This window comes from Cavia porcellus, unplaced genomic scaffold (assembly GCF_034190915.1).
Source record: "Cavia porcellus strain 051 isolate PalLab524CR breed Dunkin Hartley unplaced genomic scaffold, mCavPor4.1 scaffold_16, whole genome shotgun sequence".
NCBI classification, from domain to species: Eukaryota; Metazoa; Chordata; class Mammalia; order Rodentia; family Caviidae; genus Cavia; species Cavia porcellus.
Window position 1 is genome coordinate 32,018,390 of NW_026947499.1, and position 27,430 is coordinate 32,045,819.

Here is a 27,430-nt window from a genome sequence, read left to right on the forward strand (position 1 = left end):
ACTCATACTTGTACCCACCTTGGCCACACCACCTTGTCCCTGCTGGGCCCTCAGTGGTATGGCCAACCACATGGGTTCCAGACACTGGGATGCAGGGGTGGGCAGCTGTCCCCATCAGGCTGGGCAAGAAGGGGGGAGATTCCACCAGGAGCTCTGTCTTCCCTCTTTGCAGTCCTGCCCACTTAGTAATTGTGAAGCAGTAAACATTCCTCCTGGGCAAAGGCCTGCTGGCCCTGGAACCTCTGTGGCTGGGAGATGTGGTCACCAGTTGAGAACAGACAGCTTCTGTCCATGCCCAGTGCACACGGATCTTCTGGCGAGGAGCAGGGAATGTGAACTGAGTGTGAGGTGGGTGGAGACCGTGATGATGACAGTGAGCCCCTCCCCATTTGGATGAGGGGACATCAGTGGGGACAAGAATACTGGACACAGGATGGGAACCTGGCTGTCCACAGAGTCACAGGGCCAGCACAGCTGACTGAGGATATCAAGGAGCCCCAGAACAGGGCTGTCACCAAAGCTTTAGCTGAGGAGGTGTCTGTTCACTGAGATTATCCAGACATAGGTGCTGAAGGCCCCACCAGGCAGCAGGGGTTGCAGAAGTAGAGTGGTTCTCAGAGCTGAGAAGAGCCCAGAACTCTCAGGAAGCCTGGTGCCCAGGAAAGGGATAGGGAAGAGTGAAGGGACAGGGACACTCTTCTGGGGGTGATGCTGTGGTGGGACTCCATGCAGAGCAGGCTCTGACCTTTATTGGGGGGAGAATAGCTACATAGGTGTTTCCAGGGGCCACCCTCGTGCCTGGAAGTAGTCCTTCAGGTCCTCTAGGCGCAGTGGGGGAAAGTAGGGGCCGATCCTCTTGCGTGCCCACCACTTGCCTTCTGAGGCATGCTTTCCTCCAGGGCGGCTGAACCGATACCGCCAGTGCTCTCCACGGATCCACCTGTGGGGGGCAGATGTCAGCCTGGGGTACAGTTACTCTGCTCATTCTGTGCTGAGATGCAGTTTCTCCAGGGACCTGAGGTCCTTACTCTGGGAGAGTGCATTTCACAGGGCCCTAGCCCAGGACCCTGAGGTTTCTGCCTACCTAGGCCACCATGGATGGAGCAGACAAAGGCCCTAAATCCTACCCCTTAATCCAATTCCAGGAGACCCTGACCAGGATGACAGCTTCTAATTCACACTTTCTGTTGTCAGATTTGGACATGAAACAGGCATGTGGCTGCAAGGATGGCACATGCTGTGTCCCTGGAGTCCCGAGGGACCCCTGTGTGCAATTCTACTCTCCTCGTCTGGCTGTGGGCAGGGTGGCAGTGTCCGGGCCTTCAATGGGGATAGAAAGAGGAGGTAGTGACTGTGGGTCTCAAAGCTGCTGATTCCAAGAGGGGTGACAATCCACCTTCTATCTGAGTCAGAATCCCAGGCAGAGGGCTCCTAGAGTAGGGGGTGGCCTGGCTCAGGCCTTGACACATGGCCTAGGGATGTGTGGGTAGGTGGGAGTCAACATGGGGGCTGGGGTTGGGCAGTGTTAGACAGAGTCACACTGAATGTTGTGAGATGGCAGAGTTAGTCACACTGAATGTGCATCTCCTAAAAAGGCTCCTGTCATGGGATCAGTCCCCCTTTCTGGATTCTCTCTCTTGCTGCATCCTCTGAAGGTGTGGTGTGGCTGGTCCCCTGATAGGGATGAATATCTTTCAGTGACAGCCATGGCTGGCGTGGAAGGAGATATCCTGGGCTTCTTGTGCACTGTCAGTGAGAGCGGCCAGGAGGGTCATTACACTGTGCCTGGAATGTTCTACAGCCTGAACAAAGTCAATCTTCTAGAACACTTAAGATCTGACACTATGGGCAATATCTTGCAGAACTAGTGTAAGATCCCAGCAAGGACCTACCACTGCCCAACCCTTCACACCAGCGAGCTCTCATCCTCTGTCATCTGGTCATTTTGAAAGTACTATGTAAACGAAGTCCAACTGAGTGTGGCCTTAGGAACTGGCTTCTTTCACTCAGCTCTTTTCTCTGGAGGTTCACTGATACCTTGTCCTCTTCATGTTGATGAGATATATCTGAAAGTGTGGTCACTTCCCTGTGAAAGGCATCTTGGTTCTTTCTAGTTTCAGTCTATTACAGCTCTAAGAACATTAGCAGGCAAGTTTTGCACAAACCCTGTTTCTGTTTCTGGGCTCAGTGTCCACAGATGGCATCAGTGGGTTGCATAGTGGCTGCAGGGTTTCTTCTCTAGGCATTGCCAGAATGTTCTATAAAGCAACTATGCTTCTCTACCAGCTGTGTGTCTGGTCTCTGGGCTCTTTACCAGCACTGGGCACTTGGTGGTTTTGTATTACAAGCATTCTGATGGGTGTGTGGTAATGTCTCTTCTTTTTCTAGTTCTTGAGGGGATCCTGGGCTTAGGTCACAGATTTGAAGTCTGCCTTCTTTTCTAGCACAGGCATTTAGTGCTTGATCCCTGATCATTATTTTAGCTTCATCCCACAGATCCTGAATATGTTTTCATTCAGTTTAGTGGATGGCATATTCTGAGATGTTGGTTAAGTCCCATTGCTTGCTGGTATCACCCAGTTGTTTGGCCAGCTATTTCAGGAAGAGTGCTCAAGAATCCAATGGGGACTCTGGGTGCCTCCATTTTTCCTTTCAATCCTGTGCAGTTTTCTCCACATACCATGAAGCCCTATACTTGGCATACATGCTCTCAGGGTTGCTGTCTCCTTGGTGAGTTGACCCTCCCATCTTTATGTTCTGCCTGTTTTTTTCTTTGAAATTCATCTGATATTGATCTATCACTACTGCTTTGCATTAATATATATGAGATATTTTTCCCGTCCATTTGTCCTCAGCCTAGCCATGTTGTTATGTTTGAGGTGAATTTTTTATGCACATCATATGGTTGGATCATGATTTTTGGACAGTGTCTTGCTGTGTAGTTCAGGCTGGCTTTGAGCTCACTTTGGAGCCCAGGCTGGTCTCAAACTTGCACTGATCCTCCTGCCTCAGATTCCTGAATGGTCATGCAACACCATGGCCATCTGGTGTCATGATTTTGATTAACTCTGCCAAACCTTATCTTTTAATTGCTAATTTAGACCATTTATGTTTAATGTAACTATTTATGTTAGGGTTTAAATATATATATATATATATATATTTTCCATTTCTTTTTGTACCCCTCTATTGATTTTCTTCTCTTTTTTTTTTTTTTTTTTCAAGAGATGGGTAGGGGCTGGGGATTTAGCTCAGCGGCATAAGCACCTGCCTTGCAAGCAGGCAGTCGTGAGTTCAATCCCGGTACCGATAAAAAGTTAAAAAAAAAAAAAGAGATGGGTTGTTCCAGTGTTCCTCAGGTTTGCCTTTAACTTCTGGGCTCAAACAGTACTCCTACCTTCAGCTTCCTGAGTAGCTGCAAATACAGTACACTACAGCAGTAGCCTATTGTGAGTTTAAATATCTTTGCCCCCCCCATTATGAGTTACATAAATATTTTTAAAAATCTTTTTTTGATTTGCCAATCATAAGTCTATATCTTCATATGGGTTGGGTTTTTTGGTTGCTGCATTCTATATACATACCTTACACACTGCTGGTGCCCTAGGCCAGTTCAAATAAGTTGAACAGACTTTCCTCCCTATGTCCACCTGCCCTCTGGCATCCACAGTGGAGCTATCCAAGTATGTCACCTATAGGCTGCGTCATACTCCTCACCTAGCCATCAGGCATGACGAGAATGGGAGAAGCATCATTAACTCCCCGTCATCTGGCTTCTTCCCTCAACACTCAGAGCACTACTGTTCAGAAGAGCTTGCCTTAATTGCTCTTTTAGGGAGACCACCCTGGCAACAGCATCTCCATCGAAATTTTCTTCATCTCAGAGTGCCTTGACTTCCTATTTTTGCTGGGGAGGCTTTGGATGGCATCTGGAAGAGGCCTATGGCCTCCTCAGCATCACCGACTGCCTCCCCTACAGGGAAGGTAGTGTCTCTGGCTGATTCTACAAGCTCCTTCCTGTCCTGTTTTCAGAAGTCTAACTTTGGTGTGAACTTGTCTGCAGTTCACTTAGTTTAATGATTGTATAGTTTGTTCCTCTTCAGTCATTACTTCTTCAAGTGCCTGTTGACCCAAGTACTCTCGTCCTTGAGGGACCCTGATGACATGGCCCATGGCTCCTGGTTCCCTGAGTAGGGTAACTGTCATTTCCTGTCTTCCAGGTCACCAATTCTCTCCTCTGTCCTTACCCTCCAGAGGCTAAGCCTCCTCACTCCAGTGGTTTGTTTTAGTTACTATCTTTCTCAGTTCCAAACTTTCATTGTTTTTTTTTTTTCTTAAAATTCTTGTTTCTTTGGTAAGACTTTTGTGTTCATAGTTCCTTACTAAATTACTTCTGCAGCTGTTGATTTAGGGTGTCTGTTCCATAACTGGCTCATGTCACCTTAGTGTTGTCACCTATCAACTGTCTTGTCTCTTGCTCAGTTTAATATCTTCCTGGTTCTTAGTGTGATATGTGGTTTTTCATTTCAAAACTGAATATTCTAGATGTTGTCAGATCCTGGCTCTTATTTGACTCTCTTGTTTTAGGTGGCTGCTTCTGCTGGTGCCAGGAGAAGGGGACATCTATGCTGCTGGTTGGGGGCAGATCCAGCTGACATACAAGGGTGGCCTGGTGGCTGTGGAAAGTGTGGGCTTTGTCTGTCTAGTATCACCTCACACCAACCCTGGAGAAGAAAGCACTCAGTTCCAAACTGAGTATGCCCACTGAGCTAAGAGCATCTAGGCCTCCCGAAGGGGCTTGGGCTTCCCACTTGCCTTTCTTGAGCCAGGCCATCACTCCCATGCCTTCTTGGCTGTTCTTCCTTTTTGGGCACTTTGGTGATGTCTTCTGGCATTTCCAAGTTGCTCTTACTTTGTCTTAAGGAAGTGAGGCAGAAGGAAGACCAGGAACTCACCTCCTTTGGGGTTATTGCTGGGTCCTGAGGTACCCTGCTGGTAGCTTCTTTGAGCCACCTGTTAGAGCTATTTAGGTTTGTTTCACGTGTTGTGTTCAGAGCTTCTGCATGTCCTTCATAGGGGTGACAGGAAAACATGTTTTCTCTAGACATCTTCTCATAGTAGAGGCTCAGCACACCCATTTTACAAAGTCCAGATAGAATAAATGTAGTCAAGCCCATGTTCAGTGCTAACAGTCAGGGGCCATCATGATGTGATCCTACTCTAGTTGCCAAGCAGAGGGTCATATACTCTGTGTTAATTTTAAATATTTCAGCTGCTACAAATGCTTCCTCGAAGTATTAAGTCACTATGCCTTCTCATAAAAGATGAACTGTTTTTTGTGTCTCAGTTTTCTGGTCCATCCTTTTAGGTGAGATTTGCTTTTCACAAAGTGCACCTAAACTGCTTAGTGCCTCCAGGCTGAAAATCCAATGGACCAGTACCTTTGATTTCCCAGGGAAAGGCATCCTTTCTCTGTCATGGCTGTACAGCCCTCTGGAGCCAGCTCCAGAAGACCTGGGTGATTCAGAGGCTCCACACAACCCTGATGGGCTGAGCACCTGGTTCAGGGGCTCTCACCTGAGGGGAGTACAGACCAGGAAGGAGCTTGGCCAGGTCTGATGCTCCTATACCTTGGGCTGCTGGGACCACAAAAGTCACAGACAAAACCTTGTTGGAGTCTACAAGAACACAGCTCAGGGACCAGGTAGAGACCTGGCTCCTGGAAAACCGGGAGTGAGTGTCTGCCCCACACGACTGTGCCTGTCTGGTCTGCAGTGGCCACAGGACTGGCAGATCACCAAGGCCTTTATGCTAGTTCACAGAAGGGTGCACTGAATATGGGGGTGGCCACTCTAAGTGAAAGCCTGAGCCTTCATCACACCCAGGGGAGCATGGGCACTCTGGGATGGGCACCTGTCTGTACCAGAGCCAGCCCTATAGCTCCACGGCAGGACAGGACAGGGAGGGGACTCAGTAGTTCGTGTGGCCGGGGCATCTGCCAGGCTGGTGCAGCTGCTCGGCAGCCTGCAGTCCCTGCCTGCCCAGGCCTCACAGCTGTGGGTAGCTCTGAGCTGCAGCTGCCCTGAGTTGGCTGAAGGGAGAAACAGGAACATGTTTACTGTCAGAATCAACGACCATTGGGAGGACTGGGGGGACCAGACTAGCTCAGGTCTTTGCTGTCCTCAGTCTGCAGTGGCCACTCAGATCTATACAATACATCAGAACACTAGTCCTCAGTCTGGGTAGAAGGCCACCAGGGACCCCTGAAACCCGCACCCTGGCCTGCATCCTCCTACCCATGTTCACAGTCCCACAGCCACATTTCCTTATGTAGGGTACAGCATTCCAACCCTGGTTCTGTGGGGATTCAGTTCCCCAGCATCAATCCTGCAACTGGCTGTACCATATGTTACTCATACTATGGTCCCTAGAGACCACAATTCTTACACATCCCTCCCCTCTCCATGCAGGGGTCTGGAAAGCTAGGACCATCAGCCCATTTCCAACCTAATGCCACACTTGTGGCTCCTGTGAGTCCTTAATCCCACATGGCCTGCTCCCTGGATGTCACCAAGTCATCCATAGGTCAACCTGGTTTTGGCTGCTAGACTCTGCCTAGAGCCTAAGCCCATTCTCCACACCCCCAAACCATCTGCACCTCTGCAGGATGAGTATAGAGAGTAGGACCCAAGGGTTCCCCTCTACACAGGTGTGCAAGTCAGGTGTGTGGCTGTGAAATGAGGTCTTTGGCTACTTGCACTGAGCCTTGGAGACATCAGTGAGGGGTATCTAGAAAAGCTGTCCCTGGCTCTTCTTGCTGATTGTGGGTGTGACCTGGATGGACTACAGAATAGGTCCCTTTGGGTCGGAAGCCCCACAGGCTACTAGCACCCTTGGCAAGCTTTGGTCCTTGAGGCTGCCTGCTGCAGATGGTAGGAGGGGAGGCTGTGTGGGGAGTTGGTATGGGAAACATGGGACCTATGGGCCTTGGCACAGGGTGTGCCACCTAGGGGGGCCCTTAGGGTTTTACCTGGGGGGTGCCCGACCCTCGAAGGGGTTGAGAGCCAGCAGGGACAGGGCTTCAGCATCGTTGGCCAGGAGCTTGCCAGCCAGGTGTAGGATCCACTCATTCTGCTCGTAGGTCTGGGGGACAGGGTTTATGAGTCCACATGTGCAGACCCCACATCCCAAATGCAGACTCTCACATGGCCCTGCCTGTTACCTGCTGTCTGTCTGCCACTCTGAGTTCCTTACAGCTTGGCTGGAATGTGAGCATTTTGATTCCCCTGAGGACATATGCCACAACCTTGGCTCCCCACTTTCCACTAGCTTGGCATACAAGGGTCACTCACATGCCTGGGTACCCAGCCTTGCTGATGTGACCAAGGCAGGTACTGTCCTGGCATACCAGCCCCATCTGGCCTGGTCTTATCTTCTGAGGCTATACCTTCCTGGAGGTTGCCCTGTAGGCTCAGCAGCAGGACAAGAATAGAGGCTGTTTCCTGGAGCTGGTATCACCATCCACCCACATGCCCAGAGCAAAGGTTGAGGGCTGTGATGCTAGGTCTGGTTATTAGCTCAGGTGAGGCCCAACCTCTCCTGGGTAGCCATTTTGGGACCCTCTATTCCTAATGTCCCCGCCATGTAACAGGTCAGGGAACTGGTGGTGGAATATCCTTACCTGGAAGGCTGCAAACCACATGAGCCAGTCTAGGCGGTAGTGGTAGGGGGAGATCAGGCATGGCCTCCTCCAAGGGTTGCCTGGTTTGCACTTGAACTCATAGTCCTCCCACACAGCATCAGGAGCACTGGCATTGACACTGGCTGTGCCCTGTATGATCACCTCTGTCCGCTCCTTGGTGATGCTGTGGAGAGAACAAGACACGTCCATGTGAGCTCTGCTTCTTCCTGCAGTGCTAGGGTGGCAGCAGAGAATGTGTTTAGGCCAGGGCCTATCAGAGCACCAGTCATGTGGCCAGAGCCAAGTGTTCCCTGGAGACCTTTCCCTGTACCTTCCAAAGGCCCCGTAGGTATTGACGATCCGCAGTGGACTGAAGGAGGTGTTCATGATCTGCTTGGAGCTCAGGAGGTTGATGACCACAGGCACACTAAGCCAAGCCAGCAGGATGCCCAGCATAAGGTTGGCCACACGCCGCACCAAGCAGCCTGGTGAGGAGTTGGGGTGAGTACTCACGACTGGGTGCCCTCTCACCACCCTATTCCCCAGCCAAGGCTGAGGGCACAGGGTCCCCACACAGCAGATATCTCCCCGCCCCTGACATGTGGAAGGGGTTAGGGTTAGGATAACTTACTGTATCTTTGCTTAGGTTCGACTCCTACAGCTTTCTCCTTCTGCATCCTTAGGACTCGATCCTTCAGGCCGCCTGGCCCCGAAGGGAACAGGAATCCCAGTGTGGCATCATCAAAGCAGGAGAGGCTAGGGACGATGGTCAGCCAGTTCAGAAAGCTCAGGTTCCCGCTGAGGATAAGGACCACCTGGGGATGGGCCCGAGGGTGAGGCAGGGCTGTGGGGGCACAGCCTGTGCCCCTCCAGCACTGCTCTTGCAGAAGTTGGTCTAAGGATGGGCCAGAATCTGCTTTGCTGGGGTTCTTGGACACAAGCCCCCAGGAAACTGAATTCACAGGGATACAGGATTCTTGGAGCTCTAGAATCACAGGAGACAGCACAGTTATCACCATGGATTCCCTCAAACCTTAAGAAGGGATGGAATCTGCGGCTGGGTCAGGGTTTGTGGACAGTCTCAGCCTTTACCTTTAAATCAACTACTGATACTAACAGGAAAATGCATTCATTTTAAGTGGCTTCTGACAAATGTTTACTCTGCATACAGGACATATTCTGGGCACCCTGTTCTGCTGCTGTCTGTCCTTGAGTTTCCCAGAAAGGGAGTCCCACAGTGCTTCTGCTTAATAGGGTACACTGAGTCCCACTGTGGGAAAGTATTAACCTGGGCAGGACAAGAGAGCTCAGGTCCTGTGTCTTCTCCTGGGTGGGTAGCTGAGTCCCTAAGGATGTACAGGACAGGGTGGCTAAATGGGTTGAGAAGCAGGCACAGGCTGAACTAGTGAGGAATTTGCTTTTAATGTGGCAGCAAGACTTCAGTCCCTGTAGTGGGGCATAAGGGCTGTGGTCATGCCTTACTAAATTGTGGTGTCACGAGCATCTTGACATTGGTGGCTAGAAGACTGGAGCAACAGCTGATGCCAAAGCTGCTCTGAGCCCAGGTGTATCCACATATCCTGTTGCAAGTACTGTTCAAGTCTTTTCCTGTTGCAAGTACTGTTCAAGTCTTTTCCTCTAAGCAACCAAGTGGGTGTCTTATGGCTCTTTATACATCCTGTCAGACCTATAGACTCATGGCTCACTTTTTTGGCATTTGGTTTTGAATGTTCACAAAGTTCAGTTTATCAACTGTTATGTTTTAGAGTTTTAGAGAGAGAGAGAGAGAGAGAGAGAGAACATGCATGCATGTGTGTCCTACTTAGGAAGCTGCCTATTCAAGTCTGTTCTCCTAAGACAGTAGTGGCAAATCTTTTAGAGCTTGCAATAATAACAGCTGGTGCAGCACTTGCAAGACTGGTTTGGCACCACTGTCCTAAGAGCTCTAGGTCGATTCCCTGTGAGCCTCTGGGAGAGGGTGTGGAGACATGGTGGGAGCTGAGCTTTAGAAGCCCTCCTTTGCTGTGGAAAGAGCTGGTTTAGCAGCTACACTTAAATGAGTGGAATAGCTGGGCACCATGCTCAGGTCCAGGGCAGCCCAAAAGGAAGAGATGTGGGGTTGAGAGGTCTCCAGGTGAAGGAGATGGGTAATAGAAGTGGGTAGGAATTCCTAGAGTTAGAGGAAAATATACTGCCGGAATGAACTATATGGGTCAAGTGGAAGGAAGAAGACAAGCACAGAGGAGGAAAGGATGGGGACTACAGTGACTGTCATGGGTGTGGTATGGTGGACCCTGGACATGTAGAAATCAATTTCTTTGTTCCTGGCAGATGGGACCAGGGGTGTCAACCCTAGGATTGCCCTGGTCATATTCTGCTGGCCAAAAATCCATAGTTGAGTCCATGTTGGTGAGAGTGAATCATAGCCTACACTTTATTATTTTTTTTTTAATTAAAAAAATTTTTTTTATCGGTACCAGGGATCGAACTCATGACTGCCTGCTTGCAAGGCAGGTGTTTATGCCGCTGAGCTAAATCCCCAGCCCCATGGCCTACATTTTAATTACAGTGGAGGTTAAAGTCATGGATGCTGATATCCAGTGAGGTGTCTACATGCTGGGGCTGGTACAGTTGTCAGTTTTGCGGATTATACAGGTGGTGTACAAAATGTGGATTCATGGCTCTCTTTGAGCTAATCTGGAATGTTAGATTTGCTGATTTTGAGTCACAAAATAACTCTTGTTTCCCACTCTGCATAATGTTGCCCAGCCGCTTGCCTGCCAAGGGCCCCAAGCCCATTAGCCCCAGCATGGCAGGCACTGTCTGGGTAGATGAGATGCATAGACATGAGGTACTCTTGTGGTTTTCTGAGGCAGCTACTCAGGTCAGAGTCAGGACCGGAAAGTGGCCCTGTGCTGTGGGCTGATGCTGTGATGGGGCCTAAGCATTCTTGTAAATCAAGTGGATGAAAGGTCAGGTGATGGCCTGACCTTGGATGAAGCCCTTTGGGGTGCTTTGGAGGGCTTCTGGGGTTCCTATGAGAACACTTTAGCATCCTGCATCTGTTCTTAGTGGTTGTACCAGCTCAGATCTCTCACATTACTCCTGTGGCTGGTCTGATGCATAGTCACTGTAGCTGAGAGTGAAACAGCTCCCTTGTCCATCCAACAATGGCAGATCGAACATCACTAGATACCTGAGGTTCCTGTGTGACTTCCATCTGTGTTTTCTCCTCCTCAGGGATGGTGACAGAACTCACATAGTTTCTAGCTTCTCTCACTGATCTGATGCAGAAGGCACTAAGACCAAAATTGGCATCACTTGGACCAAGGCTCAGAGTGTCCTGTGAGGAACTGATGGTCCCAGGTCTCACTAGAATGAATCCCACAAGGATAGGTGTTCAGAGTACCCAGAAGGAGGGGTTGTGTGAGTGTGTCCCAACTGCCCATTTGCTTATACCTGCAAGAGCCTCTGTGGGACTGTGACCCCTACAAAAGCAGGAGAACATGACATGTGGCCCTTGCCAAGGCTCCAATATGATTGAGATGAGCATACAGTACTGGTCCAGTGACAGAATCCTCAGGAATAGCAAGGTTCAACCCCTGCTGGTCTCCATGGCACACTGCCTTGTGCACCGTGGCCTGGAATCTACTCCACAGCCCAGCTGCACCCTTACTGTCCTCCTTAAACATCTGTGCAATAGGGATAAAGATGGAAGGAGACTAAGAGACTATTTTGCTCAGTGCCCCACCTTAGGACTGGACCTCCCAGGGTGTGTCCCACCTCTACTGGATACAGCTAGTTGGAGGAGTACTGTTATCCGGGACTTCAGACACAAGGTAGCCACCTCTGGAAGACTGCCACACCCACTGAGACTCAGAGCTCAGCGATTCCCAGCACTGCTGTGATTTCACACTGTGTGGGTGAGCTCAGGACCAATGCTGGGCCTGTGGCTTCTGCTCCAGGGCATGGAGAGGGGTCATGGGCAGCATGAGGGGAAAGGAATCTTAAGGGCCAGTACAAACTACTAAATACTACTAAAGCAGGCATGTGCAGGGCCTAGTTCACATGTAGTTTTAAGAATGGCAGGAAAATAGGAAAACTGTCCTGAGACACTTGTCTGTAGGTGCTGTGGGATCCCCAACCTCTGAATGGGGAGCAGAGCATTTCTCAGACCTGGCATGGAGAGAGCAACCCAGAGGGCAGGGGATGAAGGAGACAAGGAACTGGAATGCATGGGTAGGAATGTCTTTGTGTCACTGTCTGGGCCTCAAGTCAGGGAAAGGATAGGAGCAGGGAAGCAGGGTGCTGAGTGGGACCTGGTGAGCATGCAGGCCAGAATCTAGGATTCTGATGATCCAGATGGACAGACCAGCTGAAAAACAGGCACCCCGCACCAGGAGTTGTGAATAGGACTATACCTGCACTTGGGTGAAGGCCTCTGTGGACTTGCTCATAGGAAGAAAGCATCTAAGGGATGACAGAGATGGGGCTCAGAGTTGTAAGAGTGTGGCAGCACTGGCCAGATTCAGATACAGAGACTGTTGCAAATGTAAGCCATAGTCAGCAGGGGAAAGCCAACAGAATCAGAAACAAGTAGGTAAGAATGTTAAAATAGTTACTATAAATGATGCAAAACTGCAACTATGTTTTCTTTTAAATTTAAGAGAAAAATGAGAGCAATAAATAAGAACCAGTGATGATCCCAGAGGTGAAAAGGTGACTTGTGAGGCCTGAGTAAGCTCTGGAACAACAACAACACTTTATGCTGACACCATGAGCTTGTGAGCTTGGGCCAGTGCAGGTGTCATGGGCAGAAGCAAAGCACTCCAGGCTGCAGCAGGAATGTGCAGGGCCCAGTTCACAGGTAGTTTAAGAGTGGCAGGAAAAAAAAAAAAACTGATGAAAGAGGCCCTACATTTTCTTAATTTAATGAAAAAAAAAAACCCCAAAACACAGATAAAGAAGCCTAGGAAATCATAGCCAGGATATACTCAAAGAAAAGCATACAAAACATGTCCTAATTTAACTTCTCAAAATCAAGGAGAGAGGTCTTAAAAGCAGCCAGAAGTGAAAACATTACAGAGAGGAGGAAGGAACTGTGGACAGCACAGCAATAATAAGCCATGGAGAAGACAATTGCAGGGCAGGAAAAGAAAAGATGGGGGTGGGTGAATCGCTTCTCTGCTGACCTGAGGAGTACCATCTCTTACCCTTGGAGTGGGGCCCCTTGGATTTTTGAGTTTGGACTGGAATGACATGATTGGCTTTCCTGGGCTACTGGCTCATAAATGACCCTGAGTGTGAGCATTAGGGAGCCACCGCTCCATAGCCCCAGTGTATCCAGGAGGCCTGCACTGTGTTCCCAAGGGGCTGCTGTCCATGTGGCCCTGTCTGGCAGATGGTGACTCCGAGAGTGCCCAGAGGCTGCTCTGTGTTTCCCAGATGACCTCAGTCTTGGTGGGCAGCTCTCTGCTATTGTCCCTCCAGGCTGCAAAGCATGAGTGTCAGCCACTTGTTACAGGAAGGCTAGGGAGGGTGAGATGCTTGCCCACATCTGTCACAAACTTGCAGCTGCCCCTGTGCCCCCTGGGATAGCAACTGTGGCCTATGGGTTTGTGCACTGAGCAGCCCAAACCACTCTTCCTGAAGATTCTCACAAATGCGCCATATCAGTGGACCCATGTCCATGCTGTCCCACTACATGGTCTGGAGATACTGGTCTCCTAGGGGCTGCTCTGCTCCAGCTATGTGTCAGAACTATTTGGGGAGCTTTGAGCAACACCCAGATCCCCTCACCTTGGGGTCCTCCCCCTTCAGAGTCCTGGCCTCATTGTGGGTCGGTGGCAGTCTGAGCCTATTTCCAAAGACTCCCCTACCTGGGGCCATTCTAATGGGAACTCAGGTGGTAACCCACACTGAGAGAAGCAGGCCCACAGAAAAGCACAGTATGAGAGTAAATTCTGCTCTAACAGCACTCTGTGGAGTCCTGTGACACTGCTGACAGAGGCAGACAGAACTGGCTGCACTCAGATCCCAGATCAGGCTCACATCAGTCCACACTGGCTTACCCCCCCCCCCAGCTCCCCTCCCACCAATCTGGCTGTTTCTTTAATAAGAAGGATGGAATTTGGTGTAGAGCAGCCTGAGTGCTCTGAGGGGATCTTATCTTCCTTGTTTTCCTCCTAGTGTCCCTGCAGCCCATCTCCTTGGAGGGATATGAATCTCCTCACAGCCCATCTGTGTTTACCGAGGGCCGCAGAGCCCCAGATGAACCTATAGTGTACTTTGCAAAGGACTGGGGTGAGGCCTGCATAGTGCTGGGGGTGGAGGAGGAATGTGAAGTAGTGACCCCAGGCCTGGGGGACAGGGTCAATGTTCTGGGGCCAAGTAACAAGATCCTGAAAGGAGCAGGTTTTGGGGTGTCCTTACAGAGCTCACAGGTAGCAGAGAGAACATGTGCTGACTGGCTGATGCTTGGGTGCTCGCAGGGACCTCTCACATGGGATGTGGTGCTCATAGGGATCTTTCACATGTGCCTACGGGCACTACCCCTGTGACATAAACCAGAACTTCAATCTGCACCATGTGGCACTCAGGAAAAGCAGAAGCACATGGCAGGAAACAGAGGAGGAATCTGGTGTGCGATGTCACACAAATAAAATCTAGGAACAGCTGATCGAAAGTCACATGTTCAAGCAAAGGCAGATCACTCAGCCTTAAAGGGGAATCAGACCCCACACATGGTGACACAGACAAACTTCAGATACCCCCCCTCCTCTTCTTCCTCTTCCTCCTCCTTCTCTTCTTTTTCCTTCTTCTTTCTTCTTCTTCCTCTTCTTCTTCTTCTTTTTCTTCTTCTTCTCCTTCTTTTTTTTCCTCCTCTTGTTTTTGCTCATTTTGAGACAGGGTCTCACTCTGCAGTAAAGGCTGGCTTTGAACCCTAAGTGATCCTCCTGTCTCAGGCTCTTGAGTGCTGGGATTATCGGGGTGTGCCACCACATCTAGCTAGCTTCAGGCACTTGTGCTCGCTGAAGGGGGCTCAAAGGCACCATTATGTGATTCTGTTTGCACAAACATGCAGATGAGGTAGATCCATAGGGTAGAGCAGACTCAGCCAATGGTGAGGAGGAGTGGGTTCTACTTGTGCTATAGGGTAGAAGTTCTAGAATCAGGTGTATTGGTTGGTCAACTCTGAAAATGTGCTTAACACTGTTGAGATGTAAAATGGTAGTTTTGTTATTTCATTATCTGTAAAGAATGCCAGCACACATGTTCAGCTCTTGGAATAGGGCTATTGCTGAGATCTGACCCTGGGCCTGGCTGGAGTGTGGGGACTAATGGTGCCTCCTAAGCCTTTGTCTCTAAATGCAGCAGAGGGGGAGTCAGAGCAGTTGTGGGAAAGGGAAGGTGTCTTTCAGAAGCTGCCTTTTAAGGCCCCCTCTCTTCCCTCACAGCCTCTGGCAGAATCTGAGACCTAGCTTGCCTCTTCCTCGAGAGGACTGATACCCCAGTGGGCTGCTGATATCTCAATGTAGTCTGTGGTAGATGCTGATGACGCCCTTGGAGCTGGGGTACCATGCTTCTCTGTCCTTTCCCACATGTACTTCTTAAAGAAGCTGGTGGATCCTGTGTCCTTGCAGAACCCTCTGAAGCAGCTGTATAAACTCCGTGTGGGAGGAGGTGACCTGGTTGCACCCCATTCCTCCCAGAGGAAGGACACTGGAGCTGTGGAAGTTATATCCCTGCCAAGATACCCATATTTAAGAGTACAGTCATATCTAACCCCACACTATGTTGTCTCCAAACTATGGGCATCTGTTTTTGGGATGACTGATGCTGTGCCCTGCCAGTCCCCAGTCCAAGACTCCACCCTGCCTAGGTGATGTCAGACTAGGGCCCAGAGAGGAGTCATGGTCCCCAGGCATCTGTGTTTTCTTCTGATGTGACATGAGCTAGAAAGGATGCCAGGGACACACCTGGACCTTTGAGGAACAGTAAGGAGGCCATTGAGCTGGGTCTTCTGGAACAAGCCCAGGGACTCAGGTGGAGGATGAGCACTCCCCCCTCTGGCTAGATCAGTGCACCATCACTGTACTGAGGGATGTGTTTATGCAGTCGTTACTTCACAGTAGCAGACCCAGGACAGAAGCCATACCTGGTACAGATGTGGTGGTCCCCACAGCCTTTGGACAGTGAGGCTGTGGGATGCTTAGCTGCTGGTCTTGGTGGGTGGATGCTTATCCTGAAGTCTGATAAAGCTCTGCCTCAGAAGGTACCCGAAGCCACTTGTTCTAAGGTGAGATAACATCTTCCCAGGTCTGCCCTCAGGCATAAAGGATACAGTCCTCACCACCTGTTGTTTAAGTAATGGAATGATTTACTTCTTGCCAGTGCTAGTGGAGCAGCATCAGCTTATTTGGAAAGCAGCAGCAAGGGGCACTGGTCAGCATAGCTCAGGGGGCCTAGGGGGTGGACGCCAGCAGTGGCACCAAGCTGAAGGACGAACGGACCTGCATTCCTTGCCAAGGCTGTATTTAGTGGGGTCTTGCACAGTGCCTTTGCACCAGGACCTGAGCCAGTGTGGACAGCTCCTTATTTTTCACTAGAAAAAAGTTGGTGGGAGTTACAGGCCAGGGATACTTAGCCTTAGAGGCCCACAGTGAGGATACTTCTCTAGAGGCTGAGCCTCTGCTTAGCACCTCCTTTTACCCCTGGGACCTCAGGACATGGGGCTGAAAATGGCTCAGGCTCTCGTGTGCATGGAGCAGGTGTGACACAGATGCTCTGTCCTCCTGAGAGTGTCCTCAGACGAGGCTATGGCTCCTGTGGCCCCTGGGCAGGAAAGGTGAAAACTCTTATTATTCAGGCTTTGGTTAGGTCTCTGAGATCCATCAGTCCAGGATGGTTACCCCCCATGTGTTCATACAACCCTCCTTGTCATGCTTGGTCAAGTACCCTAGTGCCCTGCATGGAACATGAAGCCAATTAACTTTGTCTGTGGTGGGACACAGGCTGTGGAACACCCAGATGAGGGACACATTTAGCACTAAAGAGAAAGGAGTGATTGTCACTGAAAGATATGAGGTCTTTTTTTTTGTCTTTTTCCTTTTTATTGGTACCGGGGATCAAACTCAGGACTGCCTGCTTTCAAGGCAGGTGCTCATGCCGCTGAGCTAAATCCCCAGCCCCCAAGATATGAGGTCTTAATCATGCAACTGAGAAAAGCCAGTCTGAACAGGAGACAGAGAATGATTCCAACACTAGGATATTTGGAAATGGCAGAAATACAAGGACAGGAAAAGGTCTAGGGCTATTAGGGGTTGGGTGTGGAGAAGGATGAACAGGCAGAACTCAGAGGAGTTTAGGGGTAGTGAAAACACTGTACGATACTGTGGTGGTGGAACCACGTCTTCCTACATGTGTCCTAATCCCAGAATGTGTCACACAGGAGGGAACCCGGTATGAGATGCAGACTTTGGTTAATCACGTGTCACTCTGGGTCATGCACATCAGTGTGAGGAGTTCATAGTGAGAGGGAGAGAGGACCCTCTTTGGTCTCTGCACAATGTTCATATAAACCCAAAATGTCCCTTAGATGTCCTAAGAGATGTCTTAAAACAAAATAAAGCAAAATAATTAAAACACTGGATCAAGAAGAGCAGATGAGCTGGTAGGGACAGAGACAAGGTAAACATTTTAATGGCAAAGTTGTGGACACGGCTCAGGCACTTAGTTTAGACACAGCCCAACTCAGATGTGAAAATGAGGGCAGGAGGAGGGGAGCAGCTCACAGCCACATTCTGTAATGATGTGGGAACATTACAACCTTTTTTTGGCCAATAAACTTGAAATCAGCTGAAATGGACAAATTCTGGGACACAGGTACCTTCCAAAGCTGCCTCCTACCTAGAGAGGGAACTGAATGTCCTAGAGTCTTGGCAGGGTTTGCCTCAGTATTTGCAAAGAACCCGTGTCCAGTAGTCTGGGTTAGGTTAGAGGAACAGGCCACTTGAATCTTTCTGAGCTCTTAGAGAGTGAGGCTGTCCCCATTTGTGTGGGGAGGGAGACGCCACAGATGGCAAATCCAAATGGCAGAGTTAGGAGGGAAAACCAGACAGGCTTCATTCACTGACAGCCACGACAAATCCAAAACAAAACACTGGTGAACTACACCCAGTAATATATTAAAATTCACATAGCATGACCAAGCTGGGTTTATTCGAGGAATATAACCTGGCTTGACAATAGTGGGAGTGACATAACTCACCACATTAGGAAATCGGAGAAGAAAACCCAGGGGACCCTTACATAACACACATCTACTAAACAGCATCCACTCCTGACCATAAAACAAAAACCAAAACTTATGAAGCCAAACTCCCCGTAAACCATAGGAAAAGAGAATATGACACTAGCAGCTCCAAAACCTGCAAGACGCTGGCAGATATACCAGGTATGCTGTGGCGGGAAGGGACAAGGCTGCCATTGTGGTGCATAGTCTATGACCCAGTACAGCAAGGACAACAGGTAGGAGCAGAACTCACAAAATGACAAGAGACACCACTGCTGTTCATAGCGCATCATCAGAGAGCCACCCATAGGGTGACTTGTTTAGTGCAGGGAAGTCACTTAAGAAGACCCAGTCTGAAGGCCAGCAGCACACCTGCAACACAACTACAGTGTCAAAGAAGAAACTTTAGGTTAAAAAAAAGATGTCCATTTGTAATACCAACAAAGATAAGTGGCACAGAACAAATATGCCCAAACATGTATGAAATAGAAGTACATAGACATCACAGACCTGTGAAGCTAAAGGGCACACCTCCCTCTCTGGAGAGAATTTTGCAGTATGGAAAGACAGCTATGACCACATCAGTTCTTCTCAATGAACTCTATGAACACTATGGCCACTAGAGGCCAACTCCGCGAGGTGCCACTTGTACCGTGACATGGCTGACATGGAATGACCAGTAGCAACAACACAGTTAAGAATGTAAAGCCATGAGGGCCCAGCTCTGCTGGAGGAGGGGGAAAAAGTGTACACCATTTGGGGAAATGGGTGAGACAAGCACAAAAAATGTCCCATGGCCCAGCAGTGTCCTTGAGAGCAAGTCCCAGGCAGATGAGCACACAGGGTCCATTATAGGATTGTAAGGAAAAAAAAAAAAAAAGAAACAGAAACAGAGCAGAGTCTACAGCAGGCTGGATTCCCTTACTGTGGCTCCTGCTAGTGACGGCTTGTTCTCCTGGAATGTGATGCAAGGATGGGGACAGGTTGCCCAAGGTACAAACAGCCAGCATGAGGGGCTCAGACAGGTGTTATGGTGGAGATGGGACTGAAGGAAAGGCATAGGTGGATGGTTCTCGTGGGCTGGGTACAAGTGTCCAAATATGCCATATACTTGAGATTGTACATTTCACTGGATGTTGGTTACACCTCCATAAAAATAATATGCAAGATAGAAATTTTAAAAATCTCAACTGTGATTTCCTTGGAAGTTGATAAGTGGATCCCAAAAATCATAGGAAGTATTGTGGGCTGAAGTCAGCGGGACCCAGGGAAGCCCCTCAGAATAGGGGGGCCAGGAGCCTGCAGCTTGGGGAAGACAGTGATGTTGACATCAAATGTCCCCAAGGAGACAGCATTAGATGGGGCCCTCAAAACCCCAACTTCCGGGATACTGAAATCTGCACATGACAGGAAACTTCTGGAACTCAAAGAGAAATTGGACCTAGCAAGGTAGAGGCATCTGGGCTGGGCTGTGGTATGTCTAACCCAGGCCCGTGCTCACCCCTTACCATCCTGCACAGATGCTCTTGGAAGGGTACAGAGCTTGCTCAGGGCCAGGGGATGAGGTGGAGCTGGTGAGGTCTCTCCTGGAGATGCTGGGAGCAAGATCTGTCTGCCCCAGTCCTCTCTGCCAAAGGGTCAGTGAGAAATCATGAGGTTATTGGTGCCTCTGCAGATGCATGGAAATGGGGTGGTGGCAAGTGGCTGTACTCACCTGAAAGAAGATCTGCAGCACTCCATGGAGGAGGCACAGGCGGCGCCCAAGGAACACAAGGAAAGGCACCAGCAGCTCCAGGATGTGGTTGCTGAGTGTCTCGAAGCGGTGGAACCACCAGGGTGACTGGTGAAGGAAGTAGGCCAGAGGGTTGGGCACAGGCTGTGTCTGTGGAGACAAGAGACCATGAGCCTCCATGCTGCTGGTGGGGGCTTCAGAGATGGCATATCACCTGGTTCCAGCACCTCCTGGCCCCTGAGGCCTGTACAGGTAGAGCCAACTGGCTGTCTGAGAAGGGCCAGGGCAGTTTTGAGGGGAGGTGGGTTTTGAAGTCAAAACAAATTTTTTTTTTCTCTGTTATGAAACCTTCATCATTTAAAAGCAAAAACTGCCCGCTTTAATTTAAAGAGTCATGCCTTTAAACCATGGGTCCAAATCATGAACATGGGCCTTGGGAAGCCTTGTTGCTCATGGACTGCCGATGGCAGGGCAGCAACCTCTGGAGCCCAGGATGGCCTCCTGCAGGAGACCCCAACGCTGCTTGGTGCACATATCTGAAGACCACATCCACTACTGGGCTCAACAAGGTCCTGAGGTCCCTATGTCTTCCTGGAGGTGGTGGGGCCTCTCATCGGGCCGCACAGGCTCTTTTCAAGGGGCAGGGACCTAAGCACAGGCCCAGATGTGGCAGGTAAGGATGTCATAGCACTAGGTGATGCTAAACAGGCAGAAGGAAGTAGGAGGAGGTCTGCTGCAAGGAGGAGGAAAAGTCACCTGGTTGGAGAAGATGCTTTCATGTTAGTCCTCTGAGGATGGTAAGGGGTGAGCACAAGCCTGGGTTAGACTTAGCTATGTGGTAGTCCAGAAACCATGAGACTAGAGCCCTCACCTGTGGGCTCATAGTAACCTGCAGGCCACCCCTCCTGAGCCCCTACATCCCTTTTTCAGGTGCACAATCCTTGCTACTCATCCAATTCTTAAGAAAGTAAACAAAACAAAACCCACCTCTCTTGGACAAGAAGGAAGTCAAACTCTTCATTGAATTATGCAGCAGATACACTGCACCCTCCATGCATGTGCTGTCTAGGGTGGTACTTGGAAGACATACACTTTTAAGTGTTTTCCAATAGAGACCAGCAATCTTTCCTTTGTACAGTGGTCCCCAATAAGCCTGAGCCCAAGGACATGACTCAGTGGCTGAGCTCCTGTGGTTCTGTCAGTAAGCTCAGCCCTGGGCCATGGCCCTTCACCTTCCTAACCCGTCACCCCACAGACCCAGACAGCAAGACCTCAACGTCCCCCACCAGTACCAGGGCATCCTGATGTGGCCTTGTTGTGGTTCCTGCTAGAGCTCTGGGCTCACCTCTATGGACAGGCAGGATCTAGGAGTTGTGGGGTTTAATTCCACTTTGCTCAGCAGAGGGAATTTTCCCTCCTAGGATTTGAGGACTTTTGTGTCCCACATAGAAACAACAATGATCAAAGGAGACAAAGGATCTAAGGATGGATGGGACAGTATCTACCTGGCTATGATGTGGACTCTGGGCTCTGAAGCCCCAGATGTTCCACCAGGATGGAGAGAACATGTGGCTGAGAGATCAGCTAGCATTCCTCTATAGGGCTTGTCTGCAGGCTAAGGGGACACAGAAGTTGTCTGGATCCAGAAGGCCATAAACCTGCATAACAGGTTGGGAACTATTCCTGAAAATTTGCTTATGTAAGATTTACCTGAAAAGAAAAATTTACCTAGAGTGCATCAGCTCACAAAATGCAGCACTGTGAAGAAGTAAAACACACCGAGTAGACACAGCCAAGGGGTAGGGGACCAGCTCTGCAGGAGGAAGGCCTGTTGCCTATGCATTCAGGCATCACTGTAGCCATGAGCGAGAATAATGGCAGTGATGACAGTGTTCGTGGCTGATAAAGACTGGAGACTCTGGGAAGAAGGCCAAGGTTTTCTGGTGCCCATCTCTGCTAGATGTCCTGGACCCTCTGTGGACTGAGTCTATTCTGCAGGTGCAAGGCCATGAGAGGACCTGGTCTCCCCATTCTGGTACACAGGGACAAAGTTTCCTCTCTGCACTGAAGCCTGGCTATAAACTGTGTGTGGAAGGAGGCAACACTACACCTTGTAAAACACAAGCCAAGAGCTCAGGCTGCTGGTACCTGCGGTTCTACGAAGGCAAAGCACTGGTTCATTAGGGGTCAATGATAGTGTGTAACACCCAGAACCCGGTATAGCTCAGATCTGGGGTTGCATTTTACAAATCTGTGCTGAAAGGAGACAATCCAAAGTCAGAAAGGGTAACAGGGTGATGATTTGGAAGGGGGAGCATTGTTGCGAGATATGTATCTATGCTGGTGTTTGAGCACCTCTTTCTGTCCCTTGAGGGAAAAGTTAAAGGACAGAAAACCCAGTCCATTATTTTTCCATCTTTCAAAGTACAGATTCTGTGTTGTGAGTTTTAATCCAAAAGGTAAAGCCATAATTCCTGTCTGGAGAATGGGATTCAAACTCCACATACTTATTTTAACTGGAGACCATGCTGCATGCCTCCTACCCACTGATTGGGATATTAGCCACACCAATCCAGGCAGAGAGGCTTCAAGGGAAGGTGGCACATGTGTGCCCAAGGCAGGTCCATCAGCTGGCATCTGAATTTGCAGCCCCTCCACAGTGTTGAAGACAGTGTCCTAGGGACATATGAACTCTTGATGGGGTGGGGAGGACACCCATGTTGACTGACCATGTGAGGCCGTGGTAGGGACACTGTATCTGGAAGTATATTGGTGGCAATAGTTCCCTGGTAACTAGTCCCCAGAGATCTAAGGCCCAAAGTGGTAGCTACTGTCTGGGCGGGGATGGCACCCAAAGAAGCCATTATTGTTGGGGTCACCACATGAGCAACATAGTGGTGACTGAGATATAAAAACACTTTAAAAACAGCAAGGACACTTAACCCAGCTCCACAGGTGGCAGTGGCCAGACACTGTCATGTGGGTGTGCACACAGTAGACCCACCACGGGCAAAGTCTGCATCCTTTGCACTTGATCCCCAGCTAACTGTAAGACTTGCCTTCACCAAGATGATACATGGCAAGAGATACCTGGGCATGTAATCCCAATATAGGCCTTATGAAGACTGGTCCATGAAAAACGCTCCTCTGAGATTACTATCTATGAGGAAGGTCATCCCACTGTGAGGCAAAGTCACCCCCCATGAGGCGTGGTCACTTGCTATGTGGTATTCCCATGTGGAGCAGTGTTAGGCTCCAGAAGAGAAATAGAGCCCTTCTGGGCTGGCTATCACCCAACAAGTGTCCCTACTTGACATGGTAGGAATAGGAGCTTCTAGAGGGGACCAATCTACTGTTAGGATCATGAGGACACTACTAGTATTCTAGGTCACTACAGTCTGGGGTATGCTGTGGGACAGGAGAAGTTAGGAATGAAGTCTGAATCTAGAATCTGTTCTGAGCTCTGCAAGTGCCTGTAGGGCCCATAACTTGACAGCATCAGAAGAAAGGTCTTGATAGAGCTAATGGATGGATGGTTACAGAAGTTAGTACTAATATAACAGTGGTGTGTAATTCCGCTTACATTTTTCTTTTACATGATTTAAGAGGCTACTATTTTGAAAAGAGCAATTATTAGTCTAGAATTGTATTTCTGGAACTTTGATTTGTGATTCTACTTTTTTTATCCATGTAACTTTTAAACATTGCAAGGTCATAGTTTTCAACTTACAGTGTGCAAAGATGTAATTCTATGACACCAACCAGCCTCTGACAGGAGCAGGACTCAGGAGCAGAGTTTGTGCCTGTCACAGAGGCTGTGCTGGTGCAAATCCAAAGGGGAGCACTGTAACTTCAGGACATTAAGTGTAATCCCCATGATAACCGTAAAGAAAATACTATAGAAACTGCACATTAGAAATGGGAAAGGAACTCAAACATTCCATATTAAAAATGTACTAGGTAGGACTATTAGCAGATAAAAGTTGGGGAGAAAGAGATGGATGGGAACCATCTATGAAGAATCCAAACATACACAGAAGTAATTAGGAGCAAAGTATCAGTAATTTGTGGGACGTGACAGGCAGCCAGATATACCTGTACCTGGATACTCTGGAGAAGAGGAGAGTGTACAGACAATATCTGAAGAAATATTGGCCAAATATTTTCCAAATGAAACCTATAAACCAATGGATCCAAGAAACTCAACGAACTCCAAGCACCAGAAACATGAAGACAATGACACAAAGCATATCATGACAACCTGCTCAAGACTATCAAGATGATCTTACAACCAAACAGAATGAAGTTATGTCACACAAAGGCAGCCAAGAAATTCTCATGGGAAGTAACATGAGGGAGGGGAAGGTGTCACCTTGGAACCCTGCCCAGCAGCAATTTCTCTCAAAAACCCAGGTGAAATAAAGGATTGATAGACAGTGACAAGCTGAAAAAAGTGTCACCAGCAAACCTACAGTACGAAAACATAAAGCAATCTGTGAGATATAAAAAGAAATGTGAGTTGGCAGTCTGGATCTGCACAGATGGGTAAGAAGCCCTGGACATGCTAAGTACACAAACAGAGGAGCTTGCTTTGCAATTTAATGAAATAACTTAAAAAGATGTGGTTGTTTAAAGAAAAATAATAAAATATAGTATGTGACTTACATGCAAAAGTAACTGACAATAACAGTAAAAAGGCCAGAAAGGGAAAATGGAAGACTATTATTATAAAGGTCTTCTAGCATTTTTGAATTAAAGATAGTATAACTTGCAGGCACAATGGATTGGGTTAAAGATATATATACTTTAAATCCTAAAATGATCACAGAAATAAAACAACAGAGAGTTAGAGCAAATCAACCATAAAGAAAAAGTCATATTTAGTCAAATTGAGGCAGAAAAGGATGAGATAAGAAGACAACAGACTAATGTCTGTCCATGTCAAAGGTCAGGTTTGATGCAAACAGTCTAAATAACCTCAGAGAGGATAGCATTTGTCAAACTGAACAAGTAAGATGCAGCTAGGTGCTGCCTTGTGAGGGATGATTCAGATCTGGTGAGTGTCACTACACCGACACTGCTCATGGGAAAGCTATGGACAAAGCAGACACCAGAGGAGGAGCACAACCTGAGGAGGACTGCTGCATGGCATTCAGAAGGAAGGGTAGCATGTAAACACCCATCCTGATAAGGGCCAAACTGAATGGAGCACAGAGGACTGCAAGTAAGGAGGGACAGAAGAAGCACCAGCTGCCAGCCTAGTTTCAAGTTCCGCAGAACAGTATACACTGTACAGCTCAGATGAAATGTCCACCTAGACGAACCAAATTCTGAAAATTTTAAGAGGTTCAAGGCCAATGAAGTATATTCTGACAATAAAGGAATGAAATAAAAAGCCCCCCCCCCAATATCTAGAAAGTTCCCTCAGGTTTAGAAACTCAATCACATACTTCTAACTTCATGGACTCTGCATTCTGGTGTGTTTTGTTATTTAAGTCAGTGTGTGATCAATGTGAAGTCAGGAGTAGGACTTGCTCATCATCAAAAAGCCAGAAGAGTTTCTTGATGCTTTCACTCTCTATCCTTGGCCATGCAGCCATGGTCATTGATGACCTAAGGCCATAACCTGGCGCCTACCTGTGGCTTGGCATGGGGACCCACTCATAGGAAGCAGCCTGTGCTCCCCAAGCCTTGCAGGTTCAGCTCAGTAAATCTTCCAGTGAACAAGCAATGAACTGCAGCTTCTAGTTCACTGGACTAGATTTGGTTACGGCATCTGTAACATTAACTTTTATGGCTTTCATGAATATGTCAACCTTGGCACAAATTATTTCCAGATTAGCAGACACCTAAATCTTAGGGCACTAGTGATCCATGTCCAATTATAGCCCAAGACAGCTGGCAGCACAGGTCCCCTGGTCACCATTAAAAGTAAGATATTTCTAAGCAGGATCCTGTCTGAAAATAAAAAAGAGTTGGGGTGTAGCTTAGTGTCAAGGCCATTAGTTCAGTCCCCAGTATCCCACTGAACCAAAAATAAGTGGTTTTATGGCTGAGGTTTCATGTGAGCAGGCCTTGGACACAGGAGGAAGGAATCTATGGAGGGAGGAAAGGCATGCATAGCTTCATGGTGTGGAGTTGGGAAGCATCCCCAGGCATGGATTTGGCACAGAGGCCAAGTGGGCTGCACAGATGGGACACCGGGACACAGCAGTCATGAAACATGCTGTGTTGAAGGCAGGTGGATTCTACAGCCCCAGACAGCAGTGCCTGGCAGTGTGGAGACACAGATAACCTTGAAACCAAGTATGAGCCTGGCATGGGGGTGGGGTATGCACAGGCCATAAGCATCTGCTAGCAAGACTGTTTGGGCAGCAGCCTCTGTCCCTGTGGGCTGTTAGCAGCTCTGAACCACTGCAGACACTTGTAGAGCGTGGGAGCCAGACAGGCTGACTGGTGCTGGTCTGATATGTCCAGAGCCCCAGGCCTGGGGTGGGCAAGTGATGGAGGAGTTTGCAGCACTCAGTGCCCCAGGCTGGCACTGCAGAACCATTTGGTATAGATTATGCTACTTGCCTAAACCCAGGCAACAGAAGATATAGGGCACTTGAAATTGACACAGAATCTTTCTGGCTCCTGGGGTCCCTGATTCATATTCACAGGGTCCTCATGAGTGCATGTGTGGTGTGTTCACGTATGATGATGTGGGCACAGTACCTGGTCTCTGTCTAGGATCCTGGCACAGTGTCCCTAAAACCAGGAGCTCCTGCCATTCACACACAGCAGACCCCTTTCCTCTCCTCTCCTCTCCTCCCCTCCCCTCCTTTCCTCTCCTTTCCTGTCTCTGTCTGTCTCTTCTCTGTGGTGCTGGGGATCAATCCTATACTGTGTACCATGCTAAGCTTGTGCTCTGCAATGGGCTACAACCCAGGCCAGCAAGCCCATGGCCAACTTGCTCATGCCTGGAGGACTCCTAAAGGTGCCACCTGGAAAGTGGCTGTGTTTGGACTTGTGTTCCTAGAGCCTAGTGATATCTCTCCCCTTGGGTGGGTCCCTGTGCTACCCACACCTTAGCCCACACAGATGTCTAGCCCTCTAGGAGCAGCTTGTGACCTTAGCTTGTGAACATTCCTGCCCCTTTGGCTTCCATAGCTCCCAGCATCTACACAGAGCTCTTTCAATGTGGAGTGCTGACCCTTATGTGTGGAAATGAAGACTCATTAGACAGCTTGTAATAGCACAGCACCTCTCACACCCACAAGGCTACCCCCATGGAAAGCATGTTACTTCCCTACTACAAGCATTTAAATGTTCCACAACATAAAAACATTGCCTGATACTACTTTTTAAACTCCCAGCAGAAATATGTTTGAAAGAGTGAAAAGAGAGAACTTGGGGCTTCATCATCCACTGCTTTGTGGGATGCATGGTCTCTTAAGCCTCAAGATTCTCCATGTCATCAATTTGCAACCAACTTCCCTAATTTTCTCAGAGCACCTGCCCAAGAGATAAGCAGGCAGGGGTATGTCCTGAGGGGAAGGCATGGGGGGAGCATCCTCAGACTGCTGCTCAGGTCAGGGGAAAGAACAGATGGACAAGAGACATGTCACCTTGTCTCAGACTAACCACATGGACCTGCTGGGGGAATCGCTGCCCTTCAGGCCTGGGCTCCCTAGGGTCCAGGCCAAAAGTTATGGATACTCAGACATCTGCAAAGCAGCAT

General features: G+C 48.9%; 2 protein-coding genes across 7 annotated transcripts in view; one reads left to right on the top strand and one right to left on the bottom strand.

The window, feature by feature from the left end:
- LOC111754000 (uncharacterized) overlaps window positions 1–27,430 on the top strand; it is a 105,493-nt gene that overhangs the window by 50,880 nt on the left and 27,183 nt on the right. The window lies entirely within an intron of this gene.
- Lmf1 (lipase maturation factor 1) overlaps window positions 698–27,430 on the bottom strand; it is a 111,133-nt gene continuing 84,400 nt past the window's right edge. For all 3 annotated transcript variants that reach the window (XM_003478086.5, XM_063226247.1, XM_063226248.1), the window contains 6 exons: window positions 19,690–19,857; window positions 8,313–8,496; window positions 8,013–8,166; window positions 7,682–7,865; window positions 7,031–7,143; window positions 698–940 (listed from right to left, as the gene is read on the bottom strand). In XM_003478086.5, coding sequence (XP_003478134.2) covers window positions 766–940; window positions 7,031–7,143; window positions 7,682–7,865; window positions 8,013–8,166; window positions 8,313–8,496; window positions 19,690–19,857 — 978 coding nt within the window. In that variant the 3' untranslated portion in view covers window positions 698–765. The remainder of the gene's footprint in view (window positions 941–7,030; window positions 7,144–7,681; window positions 7,866–8,012; window positions 8,167–8,312; window positions 8,497–19,689; window positions 19,858–27,430) is intronic.